General features: G+C 34.8%; 3 protein-coding genes across 5 annotated transcripts in view; all 3 read right to left on the bottom strand.

The window, feature by feature from the left end:
• The window catches only part of LOC141528030 (neural-cadherin), an 86,348-nt gene extending 85,060 nt beyond the window's left edge, over positions 1–1,288 (bottom strand). For all 3 annotated transcript variants that reach the window (XM_074243877.1, XM_074243861.1, XM_074243869.1), the window contains exon 1: positions 966–1,288. The gene's annotated coding sequence lies outside the window, so the exon portion shown is untranslated. The remainder of the gene's footprint in view (positions 1–965) is intronic.
• Positions 1,289–5,122: 3,834 nt separating this feature from the next.
• Positions 5,123–8,999, bottom strand: Tat (Tyrosine aminotransferase). Its single transcript, XM_074244193.1, has 12 exons — positions 8,862–8,999; positions 8,562–8,765; positions 8,250–8,354; positions 7,927–7,994; positions 7,691–7,849; positions 7,370–7,561; positions 7,216–7,298; positions 7,016–7,085; positions 6,706–6,834; positions 5,838–5,921; positions 5,623–5,721; positions 5,123–5,422 (listed from the first exon to the last, which is right to left on the bottom strand). The coding sequence occupies exons 2-12, from the start codon at positions 8,707–8,709 to the stop codon at positions 5,264–5,266; spliced, it is 1,296 nt and encodes a 431-aa protein (XP_074100294.1). The 5' UTR covers positions 8,710–8,765; positions 8,862–8,999; the 3' UTR covers positions 5,123–5,263.
• A 2,205-nt stretch (positions 9,000–11,204) lies between these two features.
• Positions 11,205–22,510, bottom strand: Col4a1 (Collagen type IV alpha 1). Its single transcript, XM_074243914.1, has 20 exons — positions 21,746–22,510; positions 21,141–21,180; positions 19,164–19,302; positions 18,766–19,082; positions 18,438–18,572; positions 18,257–18,364; positions 17,977–18,198; positions 17,721–17,909; positions 17,492–17,608; positions 17,252–17,416; positions 16,867–17,169; positions 16,192–16,774; positions 15,570–16,124; positions 14,653–15,486; positions 14,172–14,561; positions 13,501–14,082; positions 13,057–13,428; positions 12,471–12,642; positions 12,287–12,401; positions 11,205–12,210 (listed from the first exon to the last, which is right to left on the bottom strand). The coding sequence occupies exons 1-20, from the start codon at positions 21,763–21,765 to the stop codon at positions 11,953–11,955; spliced, it is 5,616 nt and encodes a 1,871-aa protein (XP_074100015.1). The 5' UTR covers positions 21,766–22,510; the 3' UTR covers positions 11,205–11,952.
• Between the last annotated feature and the right edge of the window lie 187 nt (positions 22,511–22,697).

Below are 22,697 nucleotides of genomic sequence, written 5' to 3'. Positions count from 1 at the left end.
TTAAATCAGTAAATATCTGACAATTTTTATAATTTTTCTAACAAATTAATTGTGACAAAAAAAAATATTTTTAATTTTTTTTAATTTCTACGTTTGAAATTTTTTGAACTAATTTTTTTTTTTTTATATTAATTTATTATAAAAATTCTTGAAATTTTTTTTATGTTTGTTAATTTTATTATTACTATTATTATTTTAACATTTAAAAAATTTATAATTAATCATTGATTTTTAATTAATTATCATTTTCAAAAAAATTCAATTTTTTTTATTTTTCTACGTTCAAAAAATTTTTTTTTTAATTTTTTCACCACTTAAAAAAATTCAAAAATTAATTTCTCTAATTTAAAATTAAAAATTGTCGAGAATTAATAAAAATTTCTTGAAAAAAGCTTCCAAAATAATCGCCAAAAGCTCAAAATAAAAAATAAAATCCAAAACACCTAATCTATATAGCATACAAGCACCCTAACTATAAAATACAAGCGGATTAATGCGCGGGCGCACACATGACACACCGGCGCCCTTATCATCACAGGGGTCGTACACGCGACCCCGTATGCCCACCACGGCCACCACCTACATCCTACGTCTCCTATCTCCTATCTCCTATCGGTTAATGCACCTGCCATTTCTGCCTGCAGTTCACCTACATCCAACATATAACATAAAAATTCTCACACCTTTCCATATACCTCTTTGCCCTCCAGCGCACCCATAATCACAATCATAATAATAATAATAATAATAATAATAATAATAATAATAATAATTAAAGCCCAACATAACTTGTAATTCCCCACAACACAAATCCCAATTGAAAATTCGCGCCATTTCCGAAATTTCTCACTTCACCCCACCAAATCAATAATCACATAACTCCCAAAATAATTCACCAGCAACTAGAGCTTCGTATCCAAAAAATTCTACCCTAAAATACAGGAAATATACCAAAGCTCACGTACCTTATCACCGGCAGCGGCGTACGCCGCAAGCTCCGATATTTTCCACGATCTTATCCACAAATTCTTGACCCTCGCTCTCAGATTATTCCCATCCGATTCGATGTCAGTATCAAACAACAACTATTTATTTTTTTTTTTATTATTTATTTATTTATTTATAATTCTCCCACCTTTAAAATTATAAATATTAATTATCAATAAAATATTTATTAATAATAATTTAAAAAATAAATCTGAACCACATAAAATGATAAAAACTCAATAAAAACGAGTTATAATTCTCCCGCACTGTAACTTTAATTCAAAATTTGAAATAAAAACGTGCCGCGCTAAAGAGAAACGTCACTCAACTGAATGTGAAGTATTCGCGATTGTGGGGCGCAGGCCACTACCTAAACAAGCTTCCCGGATCGACGGATAAAACTCGAGGCCATTCCGTTCAACGTACAAACTCCCTTCCCTACCCTCCCTCTCTTGTGTCTACACTTTACTCCTAAATATGTATACATATATATAGTGCTTTACTCACACATGCGCTCCGCTACCCCTACTAAACTTGAAGCAACACTAGAGAAGACATGTGTGGGTTTTTCGACGCCCCACCACCGCCGAGAATTGAGAGAAGAGGCTGTGCGCCGACGTGTGACACTAGCGCCACTATTGTGTCGTATAATGCTGATAATAACAATAATGATAATGATAATGACATATGTGTATACACATGAGCTTGGTGTTGGTGTTGGTGTGGAGGGAGAACGGAATATTGCAGCATTTGATATAATGTCAGGATAAAGGAACAAGGATGGAGGATGCGGGATGAAGCTGTGTTGCTGAAACCCTGCACCCCAGTTATGGCTACATATATATATAGCCTGTAGTAGTCCTTGGTAGTAATAGTAGACGTAACTCTGTAGTAACTCTGCAGAGTCTGCTCGTGAGTTCACAACCCCTGTCGACACACCCACCCTCGGCCCCTCGACTGCCGGCCATGTGTCCGCAGTAATGTGCTGGCCATGTGTGGGTTTAAGGTGGGTATTCCACGGCACACGGATACACGTGTGTGTCGAGGAGAAGTGTCGGGGTGTGCAAGGGAAATTATGACACGGAAGGACCGAAATTTCCCTTACGCTGGTACTTACTAATATGGGGAGGTATTATATGTGGGGAAACGTGAGGAAAGGGTGCGCGCCACACGACATGCGAACACTTGTATGTTACCTGAAGGGAGAAATTCGAGTCGGAGTCTAGACTTTCGGTTTTTAAGGATGAAGGAGTTTGCAGGGGGAAAGTCGGATTGACGAAAATTTACAATTTTAAGCATTTATTTGTTTGATTTTAAATTATTACACTGAAGAAAAATTTAATTTATGCCAAATTATTTTGAAAAATTTTATCGTTTTAATTTAAGTAGAAAAATTACTTTACTGAGAAATTTTTCTTCTTTTTAATAAATTTTAACGTCAAAAAATTTTTTATTGTGTAAATTCTTTTTTATAAAGGACTAAATAATTAACAGTTCATGAATTAATAAATTTTTGGACTAATTACAAAGCTTAAATTCCAAAAATTAAAAAATTATTTGTCTGATTTGAAACTCCTAGTTCTTAATTTAATAAAAAAAAAAATAATTCAAAAGCAAAGTTTATTTTAAAATTAATTATCTTTATGTAGTTTAAATACTTGCAATTCCACTAATTTTCTATAGAGGACTTTCTAACATATAATTAACAAAATTAGATTGTTTATAAAATAGAAACATAATTTTCTGAATAAATTTTCCAGCTTCAGAAAGATTATGGAAATAAAAGAGACTCCAAAGACAGGAAAATAATTATCAAAATTACCATTACCATGCATCGAGCACACAAAGCCGCTGAAATTCAGAGAGCCGTTTTGTGTATTAACAATCTCACGGATGCATATATAGTACAGTATTATATAAAGTACCGAGTTAATAGTTGTTTTGCAAATAAACCCTTGATGATTTTTTTGGCGCTCTAAATAAATACATATATATATATATATATATATATATATATATATATATATATATATATATATATATATATATATATATATATATATATATATATATATATATATATATATATATATATAGAGTGAGTAAAGCGAATACTTGGGTTTTTAACCAGGTGTCTTACGGAACCCACATCACCCGTCATCCACACTGCACCTACTGCACCTGCTGAACTTCCACACGGTCTTTTGCTCTACCAACTATATATAAAATGATAATAATAACAATATATAACATATAAATACACACTTTGATGTTCTCTGTGCGTACGTAATATAATAATAATACAGCACGGAATACAGGCAAGGCATTTGGGCACGTGCGAGACCACGAAAGAGAGAGCAAATAACAGTAGCGGCTGACGGATTGCTGATATTATACCTACCAAGCGTGTATCAATATTCATCGCGGCTACTTTGTCATAAATAAATTACTATAACATTATACACGTGACACTCGGCTTTTTTGACTTTTTTATTGGCTTTAAAATATCGGCAAATGTGAATGTCTTCTCGATTTATAAAAAATTCCTTTCTTTTATATTTTTTATTTTTTATTTTTTACTTTGTCTCTTATTTTCTTTGTGACTTATATTATTGCTGGTATTATTTATATCCGGTTTTCCTCCGTGAAATGACGCGCCATACAGACACCATTGTTTTACTTCCTGTCAAAACTTTTGTGTAAATTTCATTTAAATGACATTACATTTAACAGTTTTTAGTTTAAATAAATACTTTTTCAAAGAAATGGAGTATAACTACTTTTCTATTAATTTTTTTAAATATCAAAATTTTTTTCTGTTTACAATTATCTAATTTTAATTTATCAATTTATATAATTATTTTAAAAAATATTTCATTGAAAATTTTTTTATTACTTTAATGCAGTTATTAAAATTAACATAAAGAAAAAAAGAACAAAAAACAAGTAAATTTATAGGACAATAAATTACATTAAATATATTTGATTTTCCGTCGACCAGTGACGAATCAATTCTCCACGGTTATAAAATTACACTTCTCGTAATATAAATTCTCCATGAACTTTCAACATAAGATCCTAATTCTCACGAAAAACATCAATGAACATGTTTATCAACCCAAAAAAAAAAAAAAAAAGTTTTCTTTCATGAACCAGCAAACTCTATAATTATGACTTAATAAATAAACTGGCAGTAAATATATTAAATAATAAATCTTATTTTTATTTTTTTTACTAAAAAAAAAAATAAAATTTTGTTTTTAAAAATTTCATACGAAATTTCCAAATTTCCACAAAGAAAGTACAATTCAAACGCGGATATAATAATGAACAACCTCCCGGTATTTAATTCCATATAATATTAAATATCCGGAAGTTAAAAAAATTACAGTTCATCCAAGCGTTGCAAAACTTCCGGTGCTAAACACGAGCCGAAATGCGTGAACTTAACATTTACATTGTACTTTTATAACAATTAATTTCTCAATAAAATTTTTTTCTTGTCTGTTAACAATTTTAATATAAATAACTGATAAGATGATTTTAATGAAAACAAAATTTTTTTTTTTTAAATGACTGAAGAAATTATTTAATATTACATTACAAATATCACAAGTAGAAACAATAGTTACCCTACATGTAACTATACATGTAGCCATAGCATCGAGTAGCATACACGTATTAATAAAGTATATTCTTATCCCCATGATCTGCATGTCTAACTGCCGCGATAAATGCAAGACATATATGTGAAGTTGTGTAGAACATATATACTTCATAGATCGTATAAAGTGCATTGGTATGCGATAACAAGCAACTGTTGTATTATGTTGTTTGTGTTATTGCATATATGCTAGCTATACCCTTTGTTAGAATTACACCGATTGCTATTGTTATTATATCTACGTATATATTCTATATAGTATATTCTACGGCACTCAAATATTCGAAACTCAGACTCTGAAACTGGAGTTCGAATGCTCTACACACCAATACACATATAAGTGCAACCAAAGGGAGTAGAGATAGTGACCGGGTCATCATGCAATAGACTGTCTGGTTCTGCTACAATTGTTGATTAAAATAATACAATAGGAATGGAAGACAAGAGCTGTGGAGTAACGAGGAAATGCCCTTTTTATTTTAAATATTTTATTTAGCTGTAATTTACATTTTTTTTTTTTTATAAAAATTTTTACGTCAATTTATAATTTACAAGTTATGAAAGTTGAATATTATTGCAAGTTTTTGTTGTTAAAAATAATAATAATAATTATTAATAAGGTATTTCGACGCCTTCGATAGAATTTCTTATTAGATTTTGTGTTTTGCAATGGTGCCGATAACAAAAGTCGCGGATCCTCTTACAGGCTTCTTCTTGCATTTCTACTGGTACTGTTATTACCAATCTTATGTAAGAAGGTAAATTAAAACACTGGAATAAATTTAAAGGATTTTAAAATCTCAAATTTCTTTTAAAAAAAAAATTTTATGGCTAAAAAATTTTTAGAAAGAAAAGTTTGATATTTTTGATGAAAATAAAATAAAAATTCGATTTATATTAAGTTTAAACAATTAAATAAAATAATAGAACTTTTTTTTATATTAAAAAATTGATACAATTTTAAAACTTACACCTCCAGGCAAGCAAAAAACAGACTCTTCCATTAATAGACGCTCGATAAAATCAACCTCAGAATTAAACTCCGGGAAAGACTCTAAGTCTATGTGCACCTGCGATTATAAATTAAATTCAATTTAAATCCACTAATTAATTATTGCGCCCAATCAATACGTGTAATTAACAAACACAACATAGACCTATGTATAAACAAATATATGTACTTTACCATCATGTACATCGCTCCATCAGGCATAATTGGCTTCAATCCAGGAATCTCCTTAATAAGATTGAACGTCGTTATCGAGTGGTTCTGTTAATGCAAATTAATATTATTTAAATGACAATGGATTATGACTTGAAACCCTACCTACTGTTCCTTATTCTGACTAACGACACAATATGTATATTTAATATTTGGCACAAACGTGCTTACCAGTCACATTCATTGATATTAAACGTGAACAGATTTTGCATCACGTCACGTTAAATCTTTGTTTGACAATCGTCATCGGTTTGTGAAACTTTATACATAATAATAGTAAAAATAATAATAATAAATTTTTTTCTAAAAATTTATTAATATCAATTTAAAATAATTTAAAATAATAATTTAATAAAAATTTTATTAAACTATTATTATTATTATCATAATTATTGAAATTAATAGAGAGTTAACTATTGATACCTTTTTTCAAAGACCCGCATACTATACTCAGATAATAGAATGAATAAGGACCACAGAACAAGAAAAGGAAACCAAGGGATGCTATTAATATTTCTTGCGAGAGGAAGAAATACATGTGACGCACATGTGTGACCAGCAAAAAGACAACCGTATGCTAAACCCATATTCCAAATTTACAAACTCTAACAAGACTCTAGACCGACCGTATTTCCTTTTGTCAAGGACTAGACCCCTCTTTTATTTTTTTTTTATGATTTTACAACCTCCATAAGCTTGTATTTTTAGTGTAGGTAGTATAGACTCAGACTTTCGCATCAAAATGACACAAATTTCGCCATATGTTAAAATCACCCGAAGTTATATTTTATAACAGACTTTTTTTTCTGTACTTCATAGACATAATACTTACGTATAGCAGCTTGGTAACGTCGTCGAAAAATCTTTGAGGCGTGTTTTTAAGTATTCCCGGTAATGCTCCTTGAATTATTGTACTGCTTCCAATTATTCTTTGGCTCAAACTTTGTAAACCGTTGCGTATCTGGAAAATTTTAAAAACGTGTAACATCTTTTAGTTTTTAAGTATTTTAATTTATGCACGATAAATATGGGACAACTTTAAATAGAGCAAGTTGGGAGCAATTCATCAGATGAAAATTATTTTGTTTTTTTCTTTTGCTAAAATTAAATTAATTCTGATGTTAACATTAATCTTCATTTACCTCATTATTGAATATATTTTGTCGGTCGTGAATTATTACCCATCCCATCCGCCATCCGGGGACCAGAAACCTATTACACACATAAATTATTTAATTAAATCCTACGAATTGATTAAACTACGAAAAAAAGTGGAATTTAATTACCGGTAATTGAATAAGTATTCGTAATTGTTTTTTGAATAAATTATTTTCTATATTACCTTTTGGCTAATCCGCTGCATGAGAGGATTGGTACTTCTGTCGACAGAGAGGCCATCGGGTAAAAGGTTCGTCCCGGGAAAACCTAAAAATTTTTTATTTTATTTATAAATAATAATAATAAATTTTTTTTATTATCTTAATAATGTAGATTACCATGTGCTCGTAAATTTCATCGGCAATAATTGGAATATGATACTTAGCAGCGACGTCAATAATATTCAACAGGTGACGACGACTGTAGACAGACCCGCAAGGATTTGAAGGATTATTTACAATGATTGCAGCAGTCCTCTCGTCAACGAGCGACGCGAGATGATCGAGGTCTATCTCCCACCCGAGATCCGGCTGAAAAATTCAATTTTATTTTTCAATAGCTCTCGAATGGTAATCCTCACAAATTCGTGTTCTACACACTATTTAGCGAGATAGAGAGCGCAAATAGAGTTTACAAATTGAAATTTGAAATCTACCTACCAAAAGATTGTAAGCTCTAACTCCCACACCAAGTCCCACGGCAAGTGTCCGGTACAGAGAAAATCCCGGTCTCGGTATCAGAATATTCTGCCCTTCTTTTGCAAGTACTGTTATACACAAGTCCAACGCACATGAACACCCACTACACAATATCACATCCTTTAAAATAAATTTTTTTTTAATATTTTTAATATTATAAATTAATTTTTAGTTGTGATTTTATTTAAATAAATTACTTTAGCTTCCACTTTGAGATTCTCTGTTGAACAATATTCCGCGACAGCTTCTCGCGCTGTTTGATGGCCTGTGAAATTTAATTATATTTAATTAATTAATTTTGAAAAAAAAAAAAAAAAATTTCACTTTAATTTTAAAAAGTCATAGATTAATTTAAAAATCCAAATTTTAGGTAAAAAAAAAATTGATGAAGATTTTTTTTTTTGTAGAGAATTTAATTCAGAAATTTAAATTGAAAGTTTAAAAGTAATTTTCTGGTTATTTTTGACCCTAAAACCCTTCGATCAGATAATGAAAAACAATTAAATGACACTTGACATACCTGTGCTGGGTGCGTATCCATTAAACTCAAAGGAAGCGACACTTTGCTGCAACGCCTCGATAACTTCTCTCGGGGGCTTCAAATTCCCGAAAGTAGTTGGGTCACCTGACAACAGCAATTAATCACCATAAATACATAAAAAAGAGATAAAACTCTAGCAGCCTCTATTCACCTCACGTCTCTCATAAAAAATGATAAATCTCGGGGCACGATAATAGAGGATCATCTCAATCTCGAATGGAGAATCTCGGATTGAATTTACTCGAACAGAATTTATTCGAGCTGTAGTTCATAAAGTATGGCAAAACTCACCGATAGAAAGTGCTATCAGCTTTTTATTTGGATTTGGCTCCACGACAATATTCTCGACAATAGCCCTGATAGGATTGTGAGTACGCCTGGCGATGTCCGAAGCACAGACATCCCATCGGTCACGAGGTGTGCCCAAACTATTCGACATTGTCCTCGACAAATTGGAGCTTTAGATCGCCCAATCAACCTTGCATAAATATCGCCCTGAAATATCACAAAAATTCAGTAATTACCCGCGTAATTCTCTCCACCTCTTCCGTCAGTATTCCCTTCTCAATATTTATTCATTTATTCACTTACGCTCTGATTTATTGCCAGAAAATGAAAGTAAAAAAAAAAAAAAAATAATTTAAAGAAAATAAAATAAAAATTTTCTTGGATTTTGATTAGTTATTGAAAAAAAGAACTACCAGTTGGCAAGTTTTTCGATTACTAAACTTCTCCAGGATGAGCGGACACTTGAAATGCTCGGGAACTTGTTAGAGGACGAGCTAATCGAGAAATCTTATTGGTCGGTCAGTTCCACACCTTCTTTTCGATTAATTTATTTAAATAAAATAGCATTATCAAAACAGGACTTACGTATTTTATTAATTTTTATTTTTAGTTTTATATAAACAACTATTTTTAATTAAACACGATTTACACCCGCGTTATTTTTTTTTCTTATTTTCTATCACAATTTATTTATTCATCATTATTTTATTTTTTTAGCCATTTAAATTTTGATTTAAAATAATAATTTACAAAATATTATTATTAATCATTTTTTATATTTTTATTTCATCAAAAAATCATTTTTAATTAAAATTAAGCAAACGTTTGAAAACATTTTGTTAAAAATTAAATAAAGTAAAAATTATTTAAACAAAAAAATTTTTTTTTTAATTTTTCCAACTTAAAAAAAAATTTTTTTTAATTTTCAAAAAAAAAAAATTTGTAAAATTTCAAGTTTAAGTTCAAGGAAAATTTTAGAAATTTTTCCCAGTGAATCTGTAAATTGAATTAATTTTTCCATTAAACAAAAACCAGTTTTTTTTTTTTATTTATTAAATTTTTCATTAGCATATTAACGATTTTGAAAATATATGTTTTATGGAATGCCGTTTTACCAGATTTAATAATCAAGGGGGCTTGACATATTAATTTGTATGGTGGGAGTACAAGTAAAACCTTCATCGAGAACAGTCTTACCAGAATTTCCAGAGAGATCTATGCTAATTTAATCATACTACTTTTTACTTATCTAAATAAACAATGTTGACAAATAAATAAATAAACAAGTAATAAGTAAATATTATCACCTACGTTTGGAGTAAACAAGTGGATTAATCATTAAAAATTACCATAATTATTAATTATGAATTTATTAATCTGAGATTTATGCTGGAAAATTTTTTACATCGCATATTTTTATTCAAAATAATTATTTATATTAATTTTAATAGTTTTGCCTGAAGTTTAACGAACACTGCGAATTCAATGATCTAGGTTGTGAAGTTAAAAAAGAAAAAAAAAATTAAATGAATTTTTATTATTATTATTAAAAATAATAAAATAATTTTGTCAGCGGATTGAGATTTATAAAAAATAGTTCACCGGAAAGGAGAGTTCTGATAGAAATAATATATATTTCATTCCGTTTTAATAATTGTTTGCTGACGGAATGTTTAATAAAAATAAATAATAAAATAGAGGCGATTTATAGAGACCCGTTTTTACGCAAACGCGCGAGCTGAGAGAGAAGTTTGTTTGTGAGAAGGAGGGTTTATGCTTGTTTATAATTCACAATTAAAAGTTTAAAACAATGAAAAATGTTTTCTCGTTTTACGGTGACAATTTACGGATTTTAGCTCTCACGCTTTCCGTATTTGCTTATACTTTGCTGGATGATTGAATCGATGACATCTAAACAAATTTAATTTCATTTTACACGCAAATTGTTATTTGATTTGTACTTATTTCAGATTGAGATCTATCCGATGTGTTTGCGCTCCTCTTGAATCTGGATCATCACTAAGTAAATTGTAAGTTGATATTATGAACATGAATTTTCTTTACTTGTTTATTTTATTTTTTTACAACTAGTATTTTGTTGAAAATATTTTAAATTCTACTTTCTAGTCGTAATCTTCGGACATTTAGATGGTAATTTTTAGAGCTCTGACACCATACTTAATTTTAATATTTTAATAATTAAATATTTAATTAAAAAAAAAATTATTTTTGTTGAAAAAAAAAAAATTTGACCCTGCAAGGATTCGATCCCCGGTTCCTCGCGGTGGTTCTTAAATGACTTTCGCGCGTCGCTAAGTCAAAAAGTTGAGGTACGAGCAATCGAATTAAAATTTTGGGAAAATAATTTTCTTTGATGTATAAAAAATACACAAAGCTATAAATTTACTTAATTAATTAAAATTAAATTAATTATAGCTCAAATCAAATCCGTAATAGTGTGACAGTTTGATAAGTAATAATATTACGTCAAAACTATCAAAAGTTTTAATGAAAAAAAATTGAAAGTTCTTGAGTATAAAATTTCTTAACTAAATAAAAGTTTAATGAAATAAAAACTTGGAATTGGGATAAAAATAAAGTACAGAAATCTTAATCGAGGGAGAAGATATTGAAAGAAAAAGACAATTTTATTTTATTCGTTGACAATTTTATTTTATTGATTATGTAGCAAAATACTTATAATTTTAAATATTTGGCTTCACGCATAATTATTAAGCTATAACAATTTATTTATTTATTTATATTAATATACAATATATATAATAAAATAAAGTGTGCCGACATATTTACGGGCAGTGTTGGTAGTTTAAGTTAATAATAACTTTATAAAACGTTTTATTATTTTATTTTTAATTTTTCTCTGACATAAAACTTACTTGTTACAAATAAATTGATTTAAATATATATTAATTTACATGCTAAGTAATATACTAGGCACTTAGGTTTTATAATTCATGACAATGTAGATGGAAAATTTAATAAGAAAACAGTTAAAATAATAGAATAGACAAACAAAAACTAGAGCTAAAATGAAGTAAAAAATATAATATAAGGAAAAAGGGGTGAAATGAATTGACGGGCTATAATTCATTCAAGAAGGACTGAAAGAGCACAATGGAAGTGGGTATTGAAAAGCCGATTAACTTGATAACCTTTTTTCACATTTATTACAAAAAATCATTTTTATTTCTTGCTACTTTATTGGATTTGATCTTTCTTATAATAGAAAAAAAAAATAATAAAATAAAATAAAATAAAAAAAGTCCTTCTTGCGCCGTCAAAAATTCTATCTGCTACTAGTCATTATATTCAATAACATTAATAATTATTATTTAATATTTAATATAAATCCGTTTATCAAATAGTCTAAAAATTACGTGTTCTTTATACAAACTTGACAGCGACTGATTCGGGTCCTAAGGTTACCGGCTTTGAGTGTCTGTTTCTCAGGTTTCTGGAACTGTTGTCGGTCTTCGATAGTCGCCATCCAAAAACTGAATTCGTTTGCGTAGTAATGGCAGTGTCCTTTCGCGCCGTTGCACTCGATAAAGGGAGTAGCTCGGAAATCTTCCAGACAAGATCCGGGGCTTGACAGAGATTGTCCGCCACCTTGCGATCCGGCTCCCGTGTGCTAAAATTGAAAATAAAAAAAATAATAAGACAATTCTTCAAACTTTTGTGAAAAAAATTCAAGCTAAATATTTTACCATGACGAAACTGTAACCGATCCACAATCCAGACCATCCGGAAGGACACTCTGGAATGCTCAGCGACTGACTGTGAACTGCTAGAACATTGGCTGGAACTTCGCAGACCACGCACCTAAATTGGAATTAAATGTTATTAATTGTAGAAGTTTACAATTGATGATGATGAATTTTATTGGCATACCTGGAAATATATTCCTTGATGGAGGATTCCTCGATGGGCATCATAGGAATCGGACTGTTGGTAGACAGCCAATAGGAGCGGTCGTTACGGCTGGCGTAGTGACAGACGTTGTTAACATCGCAGAAGAGGAAAGGCATCGTGGAGAATTTCCGTACGCACGACCCGGCATAACCTGTTTTTCGAGAACTCGATTAATATTTATAGGACTACTTTTATTGACTGTAAAATTTATACTTATTTTTATTTGTCTGTGGTTTAAGTTTCTCTACAAGTTTAAGTAATATTATTTCGTAAAGAGAGTTTAATATAATATAATATTATTGTGACACGTATTTTTGATGCGCAATTAGATTCAAGGACGCGACTAATGATGTCATTGGTTTGTTGATAAGTCAAAAATTGGTAATTATTTACAACATTTATGATAAAAAATTCCGTGAAAGAATTTTTGATATATTTTTTTTTTTTTTTTGAACTAAAATAGAACTAAGACTTTTTTTTAGTTTTAATTGTCCACCAAAATTTTTTTATCTGCAATTTTGGTATTAAAACTGCGATAAAATCTAATAAATAACAAGTTCATTACCTAGATCTTGAGAATGAGCTCGTTCATCTCCGTCTGTATAAAGAAGACTGTAACCTTCCCAAAGTTTAATATGACCAGGTTCGCAAACAGGAACAGTTTGACTTTGGCTGTGACGAACTAGTAAAATTCCAGTTAGATAATCAGCGGCTTGTTCGCACTGAGCACCAGGCTCTCCTTTGGGTCCTGGGAAACCTGCGGGTCCGGTCAAACCAGGGAGACCTGGGGGTCCAATTGGTCCCTCCAATCCAGGACGCCCTGGCGATCCAGGAGCTCCCATGAACCCTTGTTCCCCCTTGGCTCCCGGAGTTCCTGGGAATCCTGGTGGTCCGGCGACTCCTTTTTCTCCTGGAGCTCCAGGAATACCAGGTGATCCTAAAGATTAGAAAAAAAAAATTAAATACTAAAATTTTGGAATTTTTAAAAAGTATTTGAAAAAAAAATTACCTGGGAAGCCTCGGTCGCCTTTTGGTCCCATAGGGGGTTCAAGACAGTCGTCTCCTTTATCACCCTTCTCTCCGATGCGTCCAACTTCTCCCATGAATCCAACAGCTCCAGGGTACCCGCGATCTCCTTTTTCGCCGAGAAAACCTGGTTCTCCAGGAATTCCATCAAAACCTCGATCTCCTTTTTCTCCAGGAATACCATCAAGCCCAGGAGGCCCCGAAAGACCTCTTTCTCCTTTTTGTCCTGGCGCGCCAAACAGTCCAGGTGGACCCTGATCTCCCTTAGGTCCTCTTTCTCCAGGAACTCCAGGCATTCCTTCAAGACCTGGCTCTCCAGGTCGACCAGGAGGACCCTCCGGACCTATCAAACCAGTGTCTCCTTTCTCTCCCTGATGACCAACCGGTCCCCAAGCTCCAGCTTCTCCTTTGTGTCCGGGAAGACCTGGGAATCCAGGCTCTCCTTTTTCTCCAGGAGTTCCGGGGAATCCATCCCTACCGTGCTTACCCAACATTCCAGGCAGACCCTTTTCTCCCTTGACTGTCGCGCCAGGGAATCCAGGAGCTCCAACAAGTCCCGTGTCACCTAAAAATTCATTTTTCACATTTTAGTATTATAATTTTTTTTTTTTTTTTTTTTTTTTTAGTACAAAAATTTGATAGAAAGAATATTACCTTTCGGTCCAGGTGCTCCAGGTGGTCCAGGATTTCCTAAGGCACCGGGCGGACCTCTGTCTCCCTTCTCTCCATCAAAACCAGGGGCGCCATTAAATCCTCGATCACCCTTTTCACCGTCAAGACCATTAAGTCCAGGATTTCCAGGCTCTCCCTTTTCTCCTTTGATGCTAACAGTCAAGCCAGCTGGACCGCGATCTCCCTTGGGCCCTGGTGGTCCAAGAACTCCCGGTAGTCCTTCGATACCTTGCGGTCCTCTTTCTCCTTTGGGGCCATCCAAACCAGGTCTACCGGGCATGCCCATATCACCATTAAGACCAGGGAATCCAGGAGGCCCTGGAGGTCCCATGTCGCCGTTTGGTCCAGGAAATCCGTCAAGGCCAGGTCTACCTGCAATTTTAATAATTTTGATTAGTATATTATTAATTTATTTGCTACAAAATAAAATCATCTAATTATGTGTCAAATAAAAAAAAAGTACCTGGCTCTCCAGAAGGCCCAGGATATCCAGCATCTCCCTTCTGTCCTGGGAATCCAGTGACTCCAGTGTCTCCTTTTTGACCTTGAGGTCCAGGTAACCCATCAAGTCCAGGAATTCCAGGCTCTCCCTTGAGCCCTGGCAATCCATCTCTAGCGAGTCCAGGTCTTCCGGCTTCTCCTTTCTCTCCATCAACACCATCTCTTCCAGGAGGTCCCGGAGCTCCACGAACGCCCGGCATTCCAGGTTCTCCTTTCTGACCCTTAGCTGAAGTCTGTCCAGGTTCTCCTTTTCTTCCTGGAGTACCAGGGAATCCCTTCTCTCCTTTGACACCTTCCAGCCCTATAGGACCTGGCAATCCAGGAGCTCCATTGAATCCGTGATCGCCTTTAGGTCCAGGAGCACCAACTCGTCCAGGCTTGCCTTCCAATCCCGGCAATCCTGGGAACCCAGAATTTCCCTTTTCTCCTCGTTCTCCTTTCAGACCCGGAGCTCCTTCCAATCCAGGCTGTCCAGCTACTCCGGGCAACCCTCGCCTTCCAGGATAACCTTTGGGACCTTCTATTCCCGGTTCTCCTCTATCTCCCTTTTCTCCAGGGAATCCGGGGAGTCCAATTCGACCGGGTTCTCCAGGCAAACCTGGTTCTCCCTTACCACCGTCTGTTCCAGGCGCTCCAGGAACTCCAGGTGGCCCTGGAGGACCGACTGGTCCAGTGTCTCCTTTCTCACCAGGGCCTCCGGGCAATCCGTTTATTCCAGGCACTCCAACGTCTCCTTTTTCTCCAGTGAATCCAGCTAGACCTGGATAACCTCTAGGTCCTTCTTTTCCAGAAGTACCTGATTTATTTAAAAATTTTTCGTTAGTAAAATCAATGGAATAAATTAAAAAAAAAAATTGATCAAGATGCAAAGAGACATACCAGTGAATCCTCGCTCTCCTTTTTCTCCAGGGGGTCCAGTCAAACCTTGACTTCCCTTTACCGAAATACCCATCTCTCCTTTGTCTCCTTTGGCAGCAGATAAACCAGGGAAACCTCTGGGGCCGTCTCGACCAGCTTCTCCGGGGAATCCCATGGGACCAGTGTCTCCTTTGTCGCCTCTGGGACCGGGCAAACCTCTGGGACCAGTGGGTCCAGGTGAACCGATCGGACCTGGTGGACCAGGAGGTCCTGAGAACCCTTGCAAACCTTTATCTCCAGGCAGTCCATCTCGTCCAGGCGGTCCAAGCTCTCCCTTTTCACCAGGAGGACCTCTCTCGCCTTTAACTCCTTCCTCAAGGTTTATCGGACCACACTGGCCAGGTTCTCCTTTGGGTCCATAGAGACCAGGGTCTCCCTTGTATCCCATTGCTCCAGGTCTTCCTGGCTCTCCGGGTTCTCCCTTAACGCTGATTCCTTTCTCACCTTTTTGGCCAGGAATTCCAGGTCTTCCAGCGGCTCCATCTTGTCCAGGGAATCCAGGATCACCAGCCTCACCTGGTAATAAGTTTTACAACTATTATCAATCAGAAACATTAATTCAAAGTAGTGAGCGATTACCGACCTTTGAGTCCAGGGAACCCTTCGAATCCTTGTCTGCCTTTTTCTCCAGTCATTCCTATGGGTCCAGGTGGCCCAGGTCTTCCAGGTTCACCCCTTAACCCCTTATCACCTTTCTCCAACTTCAACATATTCTCAGTAACAATCGCAGGGGTTCCAGGTTCTCCCTGAGGACCAGGACTTCCAGGAATTCCGTCTTTACCAGAGGGTCCAGGCGGCCCAATCGGTCCAGGCAACCCATCGGATCCAGCTTCTCCCGGGAAACCTCTCTCTCCAGGCGGACCTCTGGCTCCAGGCTGTCCAGGCATTCCGTCGTTTCCTCTGTCTCCCTTTTCTCCTCTCAATCCTGGCAAACAGTCCTGACATCTTCCACCGATGTCTCCTTTTTCTCCGCGCTCACCAGGAATTCCAGGTACTCCGTCTCTTCCAGAAGTTCCAGGCTCTCCAGGCATTCCAGGAGCTCCAGGCGACCCCGGAATTCCGCCCAGAGAATCTCCAGGAAGTCCACTAATTCCGGGGTATCCTCGTTCTCCCTTCTGACCTTTTGTTCCGTCAGTTCCCGGAGTTCCATCGATTCCTTTCGGTCCCTATTTTTTCAATAAACATTATTATTATTATTCAAATTAAATAAATATGATTTATTGTTTAAATAAAAATTTTAAAGTCAAATCATACTAACAATAATAGAAAATCCTTTGTCTCCTTGGGGTCCTCGTGGCCCAGCAGGTCCTGGAGGACCATCGAAACCTCTCGGTCCAACTTCTCCGGGGAATCCAGTCAATCCAGGCTCACCTTTGCTTCCTTTTTCTCCCGGTAAACCTTCTGGTCCTGGAGTTCCAGGCTGACCGGGTCCTCCGGGGAACCCAATTGGCCCTCTGGGACCAGGATCACCAGGATAACCGTCAGATCCTCGTGGACCAATAGGTCCTGGGAATCCTCTGGGTCCTTTTTCTCCTGGAGGTCCAGGTTGTCCTTTACCGCCCTGCAAATATTATATACAACATTAACTAGAAACAATTCTTACTTAATTATTATCTATGATATCATTTTAAGAAGTAACTTACACCCGGTGGTCCAGGAGGACCTCTCAGACCGGTCATTCCTTCGGGTCCGTCTTTTCCAGGGTCTCCTTTCTGACCAGCGCGACCAGGAAGTCCGTCTAATCCGTCAATACCTCGGTCTCCTTTGCGACCTGGTGGTCCAGGAGGTCCTGAGAAACCATCTCTTCCCTGAAAAAATTAAAACCAATTGAATTAAGCAACCAAAAAAAAAATTAAACCATCATTTTAAATTAACAAACTCACTCGAATTCCAGGAGCACCAGGAAGACCTTTTTCTCCTTTGCCACCTGGAGCTCCAGGGAAACCAGCGTCTCCCATAAATCCTGGCTCTCCTTTAGGTCCATCGAGTCCTACATCTCCCTAAAAATTCAATCATAATTAATCATCTCTTGAATCACGAAATTTTTTTATCTTAAATTAAGCCAAGAAAAAAATTTTTTTTTAATTAAATAAATTTTCCATAAAAAATTACTTTATCTCCTTTAGGCCCAGGATCTCCTACAGGTCCAACCACTTGATCAGTTTTAGAGAAAGGAAGCTGAGGCTGAGCGACTCCTGGAGGCCCGACATCTCCCTTTTGACCTTTGTCTCCCTTCAGCCCCTCAAAGCCAAGTCCCATGTTTCCTTTTTCTCCCTTCAAACCTTGCGGACCCGGAGGACCCTGCAAAAAAAATCAACCTCAAAGAACTACACCAGCAATGGTGAACATAAAAAAAAAATATACCTACATAAGGACCACGCTCTCCTTTAGGACCAAAAGGACCTCGTTCACCTTGAGGTCCGGGCGATCCAGGCGGTCCTCTGACGCCGTCCAGTCCAGGCTCTCCTTTGTCTCCTTTCGGGAAGTTTCCTGCAAAGGCAGGCTGACCTTTGTCTCCCTTTGCTCCTGGAAAACCTCTGATACCTCTGGGACCAGGTTCTCCGGGCACTCCGTGACGTCCTGGAGCTCCCTGAAATTTTTAAGCGTTAAAATTCCGAAGTTTGGTGGTTTAAGGTTTCTTAACTTACGTCTGTGCCGTTACATCCATCTTTTCCAGGCAGACCAGGGGATCCTGGCGGACCTTGGACTCCTGGAATTCCGTCGATTCCGGGGAATCCGGGCATACCCATTTTTCCCTGTAAGAAATAATTTAATTAGGGCTTTAATTATTGAAAGAAATGAGCAGGAGGAAATTTTAAAGAAAATTACTCTGTCTCCTTTGGGACCGCGCGGGCCTTGAGGTCCTGGGTCGCCTTTGTCTCCTTTGGGTCCTAGCAAACCTTCAGTTCCTGGGAATCCGCGTTGTCCTTTTGGTCCTTGGGGTCCCAAAATACCTGGCGGTCCCTAATTGTAAAAATTTTCAATTTAATACAATAAATATTAAAATTTTTTATTTTTTAAAATTAATTAATTTTTGTGAAAAGTAAATTTATTTTAAATAAAAAAAATTTCATTTGAAATTAATTTAAAGAATTAATTAATTGAAATGAAATGAAAATTTATTCGTCAAAAAAAAAAAAAAAAAAAAAAAAAATACCCTTGATCCTTTTTCAGCAAAACATTTAGGCGTACAGCATCCACCGCCCGTGCAATTCTTGGGTGGTCCAGCTCCGGGAATCGGTATCTCAGAGTAGCTCGATGGGTAACCACTTCTGTAGTTAGTGTTTTCATCAGCTCTGTCGGTACCGTAGTTGGGATCTCGGTTTCTTTGGTTGTCTCTGCGATCGTCGAACCGATGGTCTCTCCTGTCATCATACTGACCATCTCTTCGTTCATCGTCATCCCTTCGTTCGTCATAACGATCATAAGGATCTGTGCGCCTTAATTCGTCATCTGTTCTGTCTCCATAATTTTCTATAATTGATAATGGATAATAAATTAAAAATTGTTGATTTAATATTAAATTAATTTTAATTGATTTAAAAAAATAAAAACCTCCGCTTTGACTCCCGTAAGGCAAAATTCTAGCGTCTTGCGAACTATTCCTATCATATTCGGGTGAAATATCACCTCGCGTATATTGTAGCCTGTGACCAAATCTTCCTCGATTTGCCCATGGTTCGTTATATTGCTCCTGAAATTATTTTAAAAATAAAAAATAATTTAAAAAAAATTTTTTTCGACTCGAAAAAAATTTTTATTTAATCCAAAATAAACTTTTATTTATTTAAATATTTTTTTCGTGAATTTTTATTAAAAAAATGAATTATTTATGTTTTATATTAATTGAAAAAAAATTAATAAACTTGAATATTTAATTTCAATTAATCACTGAGCCCAAAAAAAATTTTTTTCCCATGTGAATTCATTTTAAAATAAATCTTCGCCGTTCCCTCATAAAGAAATATAATAAAAAAAAAAAAAAAAATAAACCAGCGGCGATTACTCGATATGACCGAGTGTAAGGTCGAGACCTTGCGTAATGCAATAGCTTCAAAGTGACGTAAGGGGTAAATGAGATGATTAACTAAATCTAGAGCAGTACAAGTGTGAGTTTTATTATCTAGCATCTTCATTCTTACTTATGCTTACTTAAATTGCTAGATAAACTATGCATTAATATTAATATTAATATTTATCAGATCAATCCAACCTTATGAATTTCTAATGTATAATTTAAAAAAATTTTTTTCTATATTTAACCCAATTCTCGGAAATTTGATACCGTATCTTTTGACGGTTCATGTACCGTCCTTTTTTTTTTTTTTTTTTTTTTATCTTTGAACACCGACAGTTTAACTTTCAATGTCCACGCGCATATGTATAAATATATATATATATATATATATATATATATATATATATATATATATATATATATATATATATATATATATACAATTGAGTAATTCACTTATTAATAAATCGTCAGAACGCCTTCGGCAATAAAAAATTATAATACAATTAATTTTTTGATTGAAATTTTCTATTTTTAATAATGACTCACTGCGTTTGTTTTTATAAAAGCCTGGTCCAAATTGTAAATTTATAAGATCCCACGCATGAGATAGTTTTTGATAAAATAATTGATAAGTTTTTCTTCTTTCTTTCGGTAGAAAGTGAAATAAAGTACAAAAAATTTTTAAGGCCTGATTCGAAAGATCAAATAGAAAATTAATGAAAAAATAAAAATTTAAACGGATATTTATGGAATCGCGAGCCTACGCACATCCTACATGATTTAACCAGACATACAAGTTAAGTGTCAGCAATGTCACTTGTTATATTGTCTCGGACTGTAAACTAAACCGCATGACAGTTTTGATCGGCATGAGTTGCTAAAACACTAATTATGTGAATTCTTTTATCATCGTTTAGGCCCAATAAAATTAATAAATACCTTTTATTTTTTTATTTACAAAAATTATTATAATTTTTTAAAACTATTATTGATTAAAAATTAAATAATTAATTTTTTTCATATTTTAATTTAATAAATGCACCTGATGTTGAAATCTCTAAAAATAATAATCTTTTTATAATAATTTTTAGTAAAAAAATTAAATCGCTTGAATAAATAAATTATAAATCAATATTTTTATATTGACAAAAGATAAGAAATTATTAATTTAAATTTACGTCATTAAAATTTTGTAAAATAAACAAAATTACGAATAAGCAGCAAAATTTTTTAATTTTCGGCTAAAAATGAAATAATTTAATTAAAAAAAAAAATTTTTAAATTAACGTCTTAAATTCTAACACGGAAATTAGTAATAAGAAAATTAGACTGTTTATTTCCGCGGGGGAGTAAACGATACCAGTGAAAGCGCTAGGAATTACGAGCGTACGAAAATAATCAGGAAGTAAAAATAAAATAAATGTTTACTTTTCTTTTGAACTGTACATCTATAATAATAATAAAATAAAAAATAGAAAAAAAGAGGTTATAGGTCTTAAATTTGTACGTACCCCTGCGATGACAGAAAGCAGAACCGCGGTTGCCACGAATCTGCAAACACACAAAATACATTCATTTTTAATAATAAATTTTGTTATTATTATTTCGAGAGTTTTTGCGGAAGATTGATGGAATAATAGTTGTTTAGAGTACTGATGACAATCAGACTGTACTTCTTTTGGTCAATCTTCCGTCGGCACTTTTGAGCGGGAGCTAAACTTATTGTAAAAAGAACAGAATCAATCCGAGATTTATTATCGCTCGTTCTTAGAATTTAAAGTGCATCTTAAATTGAATAAATGAAATTCATCGGGAAGAAAAATATTATTTTCAAGGACAAAAATTGAATTTTTAAAACATTTTAAATTTTTTCAAAAATCAATTTTCATGAAAAAAAAAATTTTTTACACAAAATAAAAAATTATAAAAATAAAAAAAAAATGTTTAGCACTCAAAACTTTGTTAAAAAATGAAAAACTCTCAAAAATGAAAAAACCTTTCAAAGAAACAAAATAAAATCTTCACTCAAGTTTCCAACTTATTAAAAAAATTCTCACCACTCAAAACTCGAAAAAAAAAAAAAAAAAAAAAAAAAAAAAAAAAATGAAAAACTCACCTCAACATCAGCGGGGTCATGTCTGGGCTACCTCCCAGTTTGGGGAGCTGTTCCAGCCCAGGACACAACCTAATCCTGTCCTGTGAATCGGATGTCGGGTACCTCCAGTCCTCGTGTCTTGATAAAGAAATGTTTCACTAAAATCTCCTCAGTAGCCTGGCAACTCAAGAAGAAGAAGAAGAAAAAGAAGAAGACACAAAAAATAAATCGCGGCCGGGACCGTAGTCTAAAATCCTCCGTGTTCGTCCCATCCAGGGGATCTGAATGAACAACCTCCGTCCTCTCTGTCCGCTTCAGGCCTCCTCAGCTCCACCTCTGGTGGAGGCGGTCTTGCTGTGGTTATCTCTTAGAATATTATCGTTCTGTGAAGTATCCAGGAGCCAGCTGGGATTCCTCCGCCAACTATTCCCTTTGAATCGTCACCATAAAACTGGGCCAGTCCCGCTCCCAGCCCGAGGACCAGCAGCCGAATATCGGTATCGGTATCTTCCTTGGTATTGTTCTTCCTCTTCCTCGTTCCTGCCACCCACGAGCGGAATCTCTAGCTAGCTGACGAGTTTCCTGGCGAGTTCCTCCTCGGCAGCTGAAAAGTGACCCCAATGATGGTTGAACGCCTGCCAGTGGCAGACAAACTAAACACCCGACACCACTTGTGCTCAAACTAAAACTCCTCGGAGTTTTCTTCGGCTCGTGATATTCTTCCACCGTTCCACCAGCGCCGAAGCTTCCACAGCTACCACTGGCGCTTGTTCGCCGAACGCACATCATCCCGAGACTGTTCTGCGGCTCTCGATCTCCGAGTCGGGGAACCAGCGTGTAGTAAACGAATGTAGTAAGATTCTCCGGTCCAGAGCTTACTCTCCCGCTCTGGTTGTCCCAGCCGGCCAATCATGACTCACCAACAAACAGCTTGCTCAACTTCCATCACACTCAAGTCGATTTAATAATTATT

The sequence above is a fragment of the Cotesia typhae genome, unplaced genomic scaffold (genome assembly GCF_013202065.1).
Source record: "Cotesia typhae breed Kobodo isofemale line unplaced genomic scaffold, CoteBio_Ctyphae contig_11, whole genome shotgun sequence".
Classification (NCBI taxonomy): Eukaryota; Metazoa; Arthropoda; class Insecta; order Hymenoptera; family Braconidae; genus Cotesia; species Cotesia typhae.
The sequence above is the reverse complement of the archived record's forward strand: the minus strand, read 5'-3'. Positions and strand labels throughout refer to the sequence as shown.